We start from the raw sequence: 13,255 nt of genomic DNA, 5'->3' as shown, positions 1-13,255 counted from the left end.
TCATTCCATAATTTCATCCCTAAGATTATGGGTTGACAGTGTGTATATATGGTTACGCTACTAGTGTGTACATATCCTCAGTTGCCAATGGTATAGCTATAATTAAAGGTGTTGGTTTTATTTTTTTTTTTGTCAAGCAAACGCCAATGTGTTGGTTTATAAATTGATTTGTATTAACACTTTATTTTTAAATATTCTTTTATCATACTAATAGAAATTCCATTTTAGATTTTTTTAAGGAAAATCCAGTTTAGATCCATCTATAAACCACTTTAGCAACTACCATCCATCATTATCTAACATAAAATGGACGTGCCAAAATTCATAACTTAAAACACAAGTATTCATGGCATGACACCATCAAGTCATCAAACCCAATCCACGGGCCATGGCAAAATGGCATGACACAATAACAAAAAACAAAAGCATGCCCATCCCAGAATTCCACCAACCATGTTTTAACAACACTGAAAATTATAAACATCCACAAATTTTCACATCCACCCAAACTAAGTTCAACAATCATCATAGTCAGATTCAGAGGGCTCCTTGGAGGGCTCCCCGAAGAGCACGGAAGGCAATCCCAACACATCTTGCAGTCGCTTCTTCACGTGTTCCTCACCTTGGACCTTGGTCGCCTTGTACCAATTGCACATACTGTCGTAGAAACCCCGATTGTTGTTGAGATTGTCGAAGCAGTACACAAGATCCATCAGAACCCTTGTTCGTGTGGGCATGTTTACTCTCTGTCACATAAATCACACGTATTAGTGTCTAAATTAAATTAATTAATCAATATTGTACACATAGCATTATAGCAATATAACATTGATCAATTAAAGGGCCCATAAGAAAGTACATTGTTCCACCAGCTCTTCGTGCGGTCCCTTATGATGCTCAATGCAGCCAAACCAGAATCTTCACTACAACCACAAATTGAACAATCACAGTGGATGATTTGCAATAGAATATAACAATGGTAAAATAAAATACTTTAATGAATGGTACTATACGTGTGTTCGTAGGATGCATGGCGCCATATCTCTATAGGCATAGAACTTAGTTTGACTTTTCGATTGGAAGCATTTCCAGGGAAATAACGTTTCTCATACATATCGTCACAGAATGCAAGCTACAAAGAAGATGCAGACATTAACATGACTAAAATTGATCTAAATTTCCATATTTTAAACGATGGTCAACATGCATGCATAAATTAAAACACATAATTCTAAACACACAAATCTTAATTACCACACTCCTGACATCTGCATCTCTCTTGGTTGCCCCCTCATCCCACATTGCATCAAATACTCTCACTTTCTTGTCTTCAAACTCAACCAGAACAACATACCACTGCTGACCATCACGCATTGGAATGAACATCTACAACACAAGCAGTACTATCACTTTCTAATCTATCTCTAAAAAAATTATCATGCCAATATAGTTAATCAACAATTAAATATAAAGATATTTTTAAAAACGTACATCATGGCAACTACATGGGTCAGTAGTCCCCCTAATCATCCGTTTAAGATCAACCGCCTCAGTTTCTGTCGATCTCTTTAGTATATATTCCTGCAAAGAACCATGTTTAACGAAGTTAAAGGTGTTTTGTCAGCTATGCCAATCAATTGGTTCTATACACAAAGATGAAAACTTGTGTTTAGTTAGGCATACGCACAGCAAACACTACAGGCATGTATGACCATCCATCTGTGTTAGCTTCCCACCCACCCTCGCCAGTATACAACCACACAGCAGCATCAACCACCTATTTTAGATTGCATCATTGTTTATCATTCTAACAAATTTTAAACAAAATGTCTACGTAATTTATTATGTTGGTACTGACCAAATCAGTAATGTGTTGTCCCTCTTCCAGAGAACTCAGATCCATTCTGGTCAGCACATGATGTCCCATTTGAATTATCACTTCGCTGTACAATAAAACATGCAACAAAAGTATACCTAATCTGAAAAATCCCTCAAATTACAAAACAATAGGTAAAATTATATATGCTAACTTATTTATCTCTGCAATTTTCCATCGAGCACTTACTCGGACTTTAGTTCTCCACTAAAGACATAGCTTTTAGTAACCTTCGACTTGACTCGATATTGATCCCAACGCCAGGTGGGAGTCAACTACACAACAAAGATACTCGTACATGAGTATGGCTCGTGCATATCCCTGATATTGTTACCAAAATACAATGAATATTATAATTCTTTACCTGTTCTTTCTGGTAAAATGATTTGGGGTTCATCTCGTCTAATCCTTGAGTGTCGTCTCCGGCACATGACACGCCCATATTAAACACCAACTGTTGTCAAGGTTCGACACTAAATCAAATATACTCATAAAACAGATGTTTCATCATCATTGTAGTTGATGTACTATACCTTGGTCGTTTTAACCTCTTCGGCTCGACGAACTTCCGACGAAGATCTCTTTTTGGAGGACAATACAGGTGAGCTAAAAACGTGCTCTATTGAATTATACGGTGGTTCTTCTGATTGATCATCAGAATCGTAAGAAGAGTCAGAGTCAGAACCTGAGTCAGAGCTTTGTTCAACTATTTTTTCCATGATCGAATTCATTTTCTTTTTCACCTCCGCAATCTCTATTTTGACAATATTGAATTCTTCCCGGAGCTTTCCCTTAGATGTACGCTCATCCATATTCGTAACTCTGTATGTTGACGATGCAAAAAAGAAATGCAGTCCTAGAGAGATGTCAAGCAATCAGTTTAGAGTAGAAGACAAAATAAATATAAAAAAAATGCAAACGCAATTCTCGATATTGCTAAAGCCGGCTAAACCCTTAAATTATAATTATTATATGTCTGACCACACGTATCAAAGAAGCAATCTTCTGCCCCTTCTAGTGGACCCCCTTGCAGTATTAAATGCAAGTCACTCACCAATATACTTGTCAATCAATCAAAAGCAAACTCTCCAATTATATTGAGAGTTTTAAAATGGTAATGGGAAGCTCAGTCCTCCATGTAAAATGGATGGATGAGATTAGGGTCCTAATTTTCATCCGTCTTTGACTTATTTCACATGTGTGGTTGTGATTTAAATCAAGTACACACCGAACGCATTACGGCTTACTGACATAAGTCAAAAATCAGGTTGGTTTCTTGCACTGTATTAATGGCCTAATAGTTATGTTTTGTGTTTCTTGCACTGTATTAATGTTGGGTCACGAGTATGTGAATATATTCAGCTGCTGAGCAACTATAATAGACAGTTCTTAGTGGTAATATATCATTATTCTTTATACTAGATAGTTCTTAGTCATAATAACTAGTATGGTAATAAGTAATAAGTTGTTATTAGTGGTAATAACTAGTTACGAGTGTTAAATATACATGTATGCTTGTGATTTAGCCTCACATCTAGTAGATATACATGTATGCTTGTGATTTAGCCTCATTTGTTTAATTACCAAAATAATGTTGACTGACTTAATATCTATTAGTATCATAGGTTACATTGAATCTTGTGATTGATCAAGATGGTTAATGTGGACCAGTGGACTTTTGCTATTGACGTGATTCTAGGAGTTGGAAAGAAGGAGGAGACTAAGCCAATTTGAGGTGATATATGGTTAAAACTGATTTCATTCCATAATTTCATACCTAAGATTATGGTTGACAGTGTGTATATATGGTTACGCTAGGACCATCTCCAACCCAGTTTGTAAATGGGGTTGTAAAAGACCCAATTACCATTATACAAACCCAATCCCAAAAAATAGGGCTCCAACCCAGGTTGTAAATGGGGTTGCATTATGCAACCCGTGGGCTTCAGGTGCCAAATATCCATCTCTTTTCCTTGGGATGCAAATGTGATACTGTTTTGTATGAGATATTGTTTTGTATGTGATACTGTTTTGTATATGATACTGTTTTGTGAGATACTGTTTTGTATGTGATACTGTTTTGTTTATGATACTGTTTTGTGAGATACTGTTTTGTATGTGATACTGTTTTGTTTATGATACTGTTTTGTGAGATACTGTTTTGTATGTGATACTGTTTTGTATATGATACTGTTTTGTGAGATACTGTTTTGTATGTGATACTGTTTTGTTTATGATACTGTTTTGTGAGATACTGTTTTGTATGTGATACTGTTTTGTTTATGATAATGTTTTGATTAAAAGACTCATCTCTCTATCTCTCTCTAGTTTTTTCAAAAGACCCAAACCCATGTATATATATATATATATATACACACAAAATGGACGGGATGAAATTAAAAATTTCAGACATTCTAATTCATTTAACAAGTATAAATAGTATCAGACTAGAATTACAATGGGCCTTCAATTTGGGCTTTAGTCTTAAATATTAAATTGCATCTCCATTATACAATTCCCCATTGCAATCAAAAAAATTTCCAACCCCAAAAAACAACTATTCATGCATGCAAAATTTAAATTACATCCCTAATTTCCAACCCATGGTTGGAGATGCCCTTAGTGTGTACATATCCTCAGTTACTAATGGTACAGCTATAATTAAGGAGAGACATCAGTAACCTTAATACTCCATAATGTTTTGATTACAAAGAAGAGCAAGTACATGTGATCATGTACAATCAAAACAACATATGCACACCCAGGTCACATGTGCAAATACAAACACCTACCCAATTGTTTGCATAAAACAAGCTAAGCAGTTCACAAGTGACGCTTGTTCCGGCCTACTTTATAGGATAACAAAAATAACACATAACAATGATTTCTTAAATACATAGAACATCAACGATGGTCGGCACTAGTATTGGACGACTCTGCCTCTCTTCCCTTCAGTAGCTGACAATTCTTCTTGTACCATGCATGGGCTAAATCGTACAGATCATTAGTCATGTAATTGGATAAATGATAGAGCATCTGCATCAGGATTTTTGTTCTGGTTGACGAGCTAATACTCTGGAAAAAAAAATAAAATAGATAATCGTTAAACGATTTATCCGGTATTGGATGGTCAACATTCATCAATTGGCATTGCTTAATTTTTTGATACTCACACAACATTCCCATGCCCTAGAGCGACTCTTCATTATGCGCAATATGAATACCCCAGAATCCTCCCTGCGTACAACCAGTAGATCTAATTATACATGCTTTTCACACAAATAGAAGTGCATATAATAAATACTCAATAGGTCACATAGCTTCACCTGAAGTACAGTTTGGGTACTGGAGGTCGACTGATAGGAAAAGATGATATTTTCTCGCCCTCCTCAATTAGTGGGTTTCGAGGGAACAAAGGATGCGCAAACATTGAATCGCAGAATACAAGCTGTAAATATAAAGTTAATTTTTATTTTTATTACAAGGTTATATTATTTGCAAGGATGCAATGAACACAATGGGTACTTACCACACTCTTCACATCCTCAGTCCTCTGGTCAATGTCATCAGTAGTGGGAATGCCATCAAAGATGAAAACCTTCTTCAAGCTCAAGTCAATCATCACAACATACCAATGATCACCGTCACGCATAGGCACATACATCTACATATAATATTTTTCAACAACCGATCATGAATCTAACACTTTGTGACATCATATCAAAACTTGATTTAATATTCATAGTGATTTGTTCATGCACATTACTTACATATGAGCAGGCCGAAGGGGTGACTTTACTTCTTCGCTCCTCTCCATATTCAACAACAAATCGTGCTAAGATAGAATTTGTATCGTCTTTCAAAATCGTGTCCTGAAATCAACATAATGAGTAGTAAACAATGTTTCTTCAACCCATTAACTAATCAATTGTAAACTAAAACAGTACTAACCGCAAATGTAGATGGCATATAACACCATCCAATCGCATCATTTGACCATGAGAATTCAGAACCATACACCGATGTTGCGACGTCCACAACCTTAAACAGGGAAAGAACATACATGGGAACTTGCTTTAAACTACACTTAACAGTGGTTAGGATGTTACACATGTTACTCACCTTCTCAGTAATTACCTTCCCCTGAGCAAGGCAACTGATTTCTCTTCTCGTCAGATTCCAATCATACATTTTTATTAGAATTTGGCTGCATGGAGTTCAAAAATTAGTTTACAATACATCCAACTAAGCACATTATTCACTGGGTTAAGGTCCATCCTTACTGGGGGTTTAACTCTGGAGCAAAAACATACGAAGTAGTTATTGCCTCTCGCTCGTGGCCAGTGCAATTGTACGACATGCTCACTGTGAGAAAAAGCTACACATCTTTCATTTTGTTAGTAAAATGGAAAGGCAATAAAGTGAAAATAATTGATAAATAATCCACTGACTATTTATTACCCTTACCCATGGATTTTCCTTCACCACTGTCGTGCCATCACTTATGTGCTTCTCTGCATGCAATGATGTATTCTTCTTATTGGGAGACCTATCTGTGGACAAGTCAGCCGTGGTTTCATCTTCCATCTCAATTATTGTCATCTGCAACACCAAAATGTATTTATTGTTGACGTTATTGTGTTCCGCATTTATTAGTATGAGATAATAAATTTATCGAAAATCGAATGTCGCTCAATTACTTTACTGTTCTTAGCTACTTGCTTCCCTTTCGCTTTAGTGTTCATCGTCATCAACTCAGCCCCTAGAGCCTTATTCGTCTCCCTCATAGTCGTCCTCTTCTTTACAGCATAAGCTTCATCTGCCCGCTTCGCAATGCGTTTAGCAACACGCTTGGCAGCACGTTTGGCAATATCATTCAAAATGACGTCCATTCCATCCTTCAGATCTTTCACTTCTCCCCTCATGCAGGTGACCTCTTCCCTGAGGGTTGGCTTTTTCTTCACCATCTGGTCTAGATGAAAGAGAGAGAATATGTGCTTCAGAACAAATTTCGGTAGTATTTCAACTTCTTCCCGGAGCTTTCCTTTAGAGGATTTCACGATGCAAAATTAAATGCAGTCCTAGTGGGATGTCAATCAATTGATATTTCAAATCAGTCTGAATAAAATACAAAATAAAAACAAAAAAAAACAAACGTAGTTCTTAAAGACGACTAAACCCTTAAATCATTATACCTCTGACCACACGTTTCAAAGAAACAATTTTCTACCCCTTCTAATGGGACCCCCTTGCAGTATTAAATGCAAGTTACTCACCGATATACTTGTCAATCAATCAAAAGCAAACTCTCCAATTTTACTGAGAGTTAAAATGGTAATGGGAAATCTCAGCCCTCCATGTAAAATGGATGGATGAGATTAGAGTCCTAATTTTCATAAGATCTTTGACTTATTTCATGTGTGGCTGTGAAATAAATCAAGTACACACCGAATGCAATTTTGATTGCAATGCATTACGGCTAATTCAACTTAACTTAACCAACATTATTGACTCCCCTTCCTATGCCACGTATCACAGCTAGTATATATACATGTATGCTTGTGATTTAGCCTAATTTGTTTAGTAAATATATTGAAGATTCTTTACATATATTCTAATCTACATTAATGTCAATTATTTAGACATTTAGTATGATTGAGTTTATAATCTATTAATTACCAGAATAATGTTGACTGACTTTAATATTAGTGGAGGAAAGAGTAGACTAAGCCAATTTGAGGTGATTACAATAACTATATTAGTGGAGGAATTAGTGGTCAATAAGTTAGCTATTAATGCAATAAATTAGCACCTTAGAATTCTACTCCCTCCGTCACATTTTAATTGTCCTCTATTCTTTTTTGGGATGTCCCAAAATGAATTGTTCATTTCAATTAATTAAAATTAATTTCATCCATTTTTCTCATCTTACCCTTATATATCCTGAAATTGAAAAGCTAGAAGAGTTCAACAATCAACTCAATAAATGAGGGTATAAATGTCAAATTTAAGGGGAGTAATGCACTTTCTTAAACTGTGTGTAAAATTGAAAGGGACAATTAAAATGGGACGGAGAGAGTATTCAAGATAATCTTTTCGTTATAGAGAAGCTACTTTTACAAGTATCGTTAATAAAATTCCATAAGCTATCCATGCATTAGGAAAATAATATAATTTGTTGTAGTTTAATATTTAATAAAAAAATATGGATTGACTTGACAATTACACGTACAATTTTTTTATGAATGAGACCAGGAATTTAGGATAGTTCTTTAACTAAAAAACAATTTAGAATCTTAGATAATAAGTTAATAGCTATTTAATGCAATAATGTAATGGTTACATGATTACCAATAAGGGTGTCGAAAATGACATGTATTTTGAGAGTTAAAACGTTTTAAAATTTTGTTTAAGAGACTTTGACACCCATGAGCTACCACTATATGGGCTACCCAATATTACTATAAGGGAAAGCGTTAAAAATTTTAGGAAACCCAATACCATATTTGTGTGCTATTCCAATTACCAATGCCATTAAACCATCATTTAATTAAAACGACTTTTGTTATACATTATCATTAAGTATATCAACGTCTATCATATGTAACAAATTCAGGTGTACATTTTTTTTTATACATGCAACCTCTATTCTCATTCGTCCTTCCACATGAGATCTCTTGTGATCCTAACAATCGGGATGTTAGGATATTATTATAAAAACTGCGTTTTTCACCATGCCACGTCCATTATAACATTCTTACGGGGCATTTTGTTGACATTTTCAGGGGATGAAGGTGTGATGAGTGTGAGATTATTATAGTCTCTTGTTTTGTTGAGTATTGGAGGGTGGAATCTCAAACGCACTCCACCCTCTATTATCCCTTGTGGAGAATAACCAAATTCATTATTTTTTGTGAGTTTGAATATTCTTAACGAGGAAGAATGAGTTGTGATATGTACAAAATTCTTTTACACTTGTTATAGATTATTGTTTTATTTTCTAAAAGGGAAAAAATAATATGAAAATTGTACTATTAATGTCAGTGGCGGAGCCACCTAGAAATCACTGGTGGCCTAGGCCCCCAATGAATTTTTTTTCCTTATATATAAAACAATAAAATGAGCCCTCAATGGGTATACTTGAGACCTCCAATGCATAGACAACACTATCTACTGTTGAAGAAATGTGCACGACTCTTGAGTATCATTTAGAAACATACATTGCAAATATAATAAATAACATGATAGATTTAATTAATTGAAAGGATTTGGTGATCTTTCTAGATTATTAATGCAAATAAAGAAGTATCTATATTTTACTTATGTACCCGCTTTTTAAGTTCACACTCATGCACTCTCTATATTTTATAACAAACATGAACACTCATCTCCTTCTTATCTCATGCTCATCTCACACAATTACGAACCAAAAACCCTCTTATTGTATTAGGACACATATCCGAATTTAAATTCCACTAATAGATAATATATGTATTAAAAATTAATCGCTAGACCTACAAATGAATAGTTATGATGTTTAAGTATGACTAACTACATGTTAAGGTGTGAAATAACTAAGATTGCTTTTACATTTGTTGATTAGTAGACTAAATAAACATGTAAATAAATCATTTGTCTTGTGTTTTTTATACCATCAGCTCATTCACTTGGATGGTTTTAGTACATGATCGTTACACGTGGTCGTGGTTAGCTAATTTGCAAGTTAACCACTGACCAACTCCAAATTTAATATGTTTGGTAATAAAAATCTAATCTTTAGTGATTCCCAAAAATGATATTTTTTTTTGAGAGGTCAAAACTGATAATCAATAGTGAATGGAATGGTAACTGATTTGGTTAACCCACTTGGAGAATTACTGGGTCGTAAACCGTGTGCACAACATTTGAGGATGCAAAACGAATGATATGTGTTAATCAAACTTTAATTTGATAAATATAATTTTATTAAAGCTAATTTTAAGCATAATATTTTTATTAATAATATAAATTGTTGGACTTGGACACATGCCACATGGAATAATAATTTTCATTCTCGAAGCCCAAATTCCCATTAAATCGTAGTAAAGCTTTTGCTCATCCTTTAAAAAGTGATTTCATGGCAGGAAGATGTCTTATTTTAATTGTGAGTGTATTCATTTGGCGGTAGAACATTTTAGTTTTCCCGCCCATTTCTTCAATGCAAAAGTTACCATCATATCTAAATTGCTTCCCTGGCAAGAACCAACAATTACGAGTCTACCATGGATGGTTATCCGGCTGGCCTGGAAGATGCACGCTCACTGCAACCGAAAGATGTAGTGGGCATGAGTTTTGACACTATTGAAATGGCGTACAATTTCTACAATGCATACGCGGCGGCTGTAGGTTTCAGTACAAGGGCACAAAAAGTATCAAGGCGACGAAATGGAGAGGTTAGAATGAAGGAATGGTGTTGTAGCAAAGAGGGTAAGAGGAGGTTTGTGCAGCCAGAACTAGCACCTAACAAACGCCGCTGCAGAGACGAGACAAGATGCAGATGCCTTGTAAGAATGCGGATAGTTTTTGATCTGACCATAGCAAAATGGGTTGTCTCAATGTTTGTGCCGGAGCACAATCACCCGCTTACGCAGCCAGACTTTGTGCGGTTCCTTGCCTCACATAGGACTGTAACTGAAGGTGATATGGCCCAGATGATGGCGATGCGCGCGTCGAACATACGACCAACTCACATAATGCAATACATGTCCAGACAGGCTGGAGGAGTAGAGAATGTCGGGTTCACGCGTAGAGACATGTACAACGCAATGCAGGAGCATACTAGGACACAAATTTCAACCGGCGATGCACAACGAGCACTGGCCTTTCTAGATTTGAAGAAAACAAATGACGATGGTTGTTTCCATGAACACACATGTGATGAAGATGGACGGCTCAAAAATTTGTTCTGGTGTGACACATCATGTCGTTTTGATTATGCGTGTTTTGGGGATGTATTAGCATTCGATGCGACATACAAGACTAATCTCTACAATAGACCACTTGTGATATTGATAGGTGTAAACAATCACCATCGAACATGTTTCTTTGGATGTTCGATACTAATCGATGAAACAACAACAACGTATATGTGGCTCTTAGACACCTTTCTCCGAGCAATGGGGAACAAGATGCCGGTCTCTGTGATAACGGACGGATGCAAGGCAATGGCAGCAGCAATCCGAGCGAAACTACCCAATGCCCGTCATAGACTTTGCGAGTGGCATTTGGAAAGAAATTGTTCGGCTAATATACACAGGGGGAATTTCCCAAATGAAGTGAAATCATTGTTCCGTCATAAGGAACCAGAAACATTCGACACTGCTTGGCATGAGCTGCTTGAAAGACATGAGATAGTTGGAAATCCATGGGCACAGGAATACTTATACGATCAACGTCGAATGTGGTGTGATGCATATCTTTTGGGACATTTTTTTGCTGGCCAAAGGACGACGCAACGGTGCGAGTCAATTAATGCTCATCGTCATAAATTTATGGGAAAGCGATTACATATATACAATCTTGTGGAGAAATTTGACTCGGAGTTCGCAACTATAAGGGATGGTGACGCTGAGGCAGAGCACGAAACCTTACATAGTACACCATTAACAGTAGGACCTTTGTCACCGTTGGATTCTAATGCTGCATCAATATACACACGGGTCATGTATAGGAAGGTAAAATTTCAGATGGCCCTATCGCACGGTGTAATAACTGTGTCCGATACAGTGGTTGGTCACACGCGTGTGTACACGCTATCGAGGTATAGATGCAGGGGTCGCAATCATGTGGTAACTGTCAATGAACACAATGGAGAACTTAAGTGCTCATGCTTGTTCTTCGAAACAAACGGTTATGCGTGTCGTCACTTGATACACGTACTGATCCAGAGGGACGTCGGAGAGTTTCCACCATGTTTGATACTCAAGAGATGGACTAGGCGTGCCAAAGAGATGGCACCAGATGGAGGGAATAATTCAATTCCGCTTGAACTTGCCATCAAGGTGAGGTATGGGGCGTTAACTTCGTTTGGGAACATGGCATTTCGTTTGGCTAGCCGGACAGTGGAAAGTTTCAATGAGGCAAAAATAACAATGTTAAACATGGCCGACAAGTAAGGAACTTGGGTACTCGGGTTAGACATTATGTAGTCACTGTTTACTTTATTACTATTTTGTAGGAAGACAATTTAATTGAATATAATTTGAACAATGTTTATGCCAGGTACCGCGAGCGAACCAGCACAACCGATCAGACAAATGTGGAAGGAACAGAGGTTCCTACAATCAGGGACCCAGCAATAACAGTGCGTCCACAGCGATCCACCACTACTCGGGCCACTCAAAGCACATTGCGCAAATGCTCTATTTGCAAGGCGACTGGTCATGATAAAAGGCGTTGTCCATCGATAATAACAGGAAATGTTAGAGAAGATGGTGCCATCACGGGGGATACGGCGCAACCATCCACCTCACGTGATCCAAACTTGAGCTCGGTGAATTATGTAAATGAATGTCGATGTTACTTGGTTATAATAGAACATGCTGTATAATTTCAATTTGTCACTTATAGATGCGCTTATTTTGCAGGGATTACATAATTGGCCAGCTTCCTCTCATGACTCAGTCGAGCTTTAGAATCTGGTTGGGTGTTATTGATGCCAACTGAAGAAATAATACGTGCAAATGCTGATGCCGGGCATACAATAACAAACACTGGACTTGTCAACATGGGCCCCAAGTGTCAAGATCAATTCAAAGAAGTTCTCCTTTGATTGATACCAATTGCTTAAATCATGGAGCTCGAAAGAATGGGTGTGAAAGTCAGAATTCAATGGGAATAGCTTTGCATGATCATAGGAGTTAATTATAGGTATAATGGTTAAATGTAAAGCATATTACTTGTCAAAGAACTCCCTTACTGTAAAACCTTGTTTTGATGTAGCTTTTTTCTAGTATCATTTGGTTGTCTTTGGGGGAGTCTGCATGGCTAAAAACTTGCCCTTTTTGTGCAAACTGGACCCTTGTTTTGATGTAGCTTTTTTTCTAATATCATTTGGCTGTCTTTGGGAGAGTTTACATGGTTAAAAACTTGCCCTTTTTGAGCAAACTGGACTTGGGTAAAATAAATTGAGGGAATGTGGAATTGGGTGATTGGGAATGGACTTCTGAAGATATTCACATCCAACAATTGCAAAAGCTGCTGCTTAGGTGAGGAATTAGGTGACAAGTGATAGTGGCTCAGAGAACAGTACCTAGTAAATCAGTTCCGATGAATAAGATAGGTCCTGTTGTGACACACAGATCAATTGATCGTACTAACTCAAGGAAAGCAAAAAAGACG

The 13,255-nt window shown here is 36.7% G+C and overlaps 2 protein-coding genes across 2 annotated transcripts; one reads left to right on the top strand and one right to left on the bottom strand.

The window, feature by feature from the left end:
• Nucleotides 1-442: 442 nt before the first annotated feature.
• Nucleotides 443-2,712, bottom strand: LOC119983479. Its single transcript, XM_038827148.1, has 10 exons — nt 2,410-2,712; nt 2,241-2,330; nt 2,066-2,151; nt 1,859-1,943; nt 1,688-1,777; nt 1,492-1,581; nt 1,255-1,386; nt 1,014-1,132; nt 860-923; nt 443-746 (listed from the first exon to the last, which is right to left on the bottom strand). Exons 1-10 carry the CDS (start codon nt 2,686-2,688, stop codon nt 516-518), a joined length of 1,266 nt encoding a protein of 421 aa, XP_038683076.1. The 5' UTR covers nt 2,689-2,712; the 3' UTR covers nt 443-515.
• Nucleotides 2,713-10,137: 7,425 nt separating this feature from the next.
• Nucleotides 10,138-12,549, top strand: LOC119983477 (protein FAR1-RELATED SEQUENCE 5-like). Its single transcript, XM_038827147.1, has 3 exons — nt 10,138-12,026; nt 12,137-12,416; nt 12,502-12,549. The coding sequence occupies exons 1-3, from the start codon at nt 10,138-10,140 to the stop codon at nt 12,547-12,549; spliced, it is 2,217 nt and encodes a 738-aa protein (XP_038683075.1).
• The last annotated feature ends 706 nt before the right edge of the window (nt 12,550-13,255 follow it).

This window comes from Tripterygium wilfordii, chromosome 18, assembly GCF_013401445.1.
Source record: "Tripterygium wilfordii isolate XIE 37 chromosome 18, ASM1340144v1, whole genome shotgun sequence".
Taxonomy (NCBI): domain Eukaryota; kingdom Viridiplantae; phylum Streptophyta; class Magnoliopsida; order Celastrales; family Celastraceae; genus Tripterygium; species Tripterygium wilfordii.
Note: the sequence above shows the minus strand (reverse complement) of the source record. Positions and strands in the feature narration are given on the sequence as shown.

Coding starts and splice junctions, on each gene's coding strand:
- LOC119983477 (XM_038827147.1), top strand. CDS start 10,138: ATGGATGGTTATCCGGCTGGCCTGGAAGATGCACGCTCACTGCAACCG. Junction 12,027..12,136: donor ATGTTAAACATGGCCGACAA/GTAAGGAACTTG, acceptor TGTTTATGCCAG/GTACCGCGAGCGAACCAGCA. Junction 12,417..12,501: donor ACTTGAGCTCGGTGAATTAT/GTAAATGAATGT, acceptor CTTATTTTGCAG/GGATTACATAATTGGCCAGC.
- LOC119983479 (XM_038827148.1), bottom strand. CDS start 2,688: ATGGATGAGCGTACATCTAAGGGAAAGCTCCGGGAAGAATTCAATATT. Junction 2,331..2,409: donor AAGAGGTTAAAACGACCAAG/GTATAGTACATC, acceptor CCTTGACAACAG/TTGGTGTTTAATATGGGCGT. Junction 1,387..1,491: donor ACCCATGTAGTTGCCATGAT/GTACGTTTTTAA, acceptor CTTGTGTTGTAG/ATGTTCATTCCAATGCGTGA.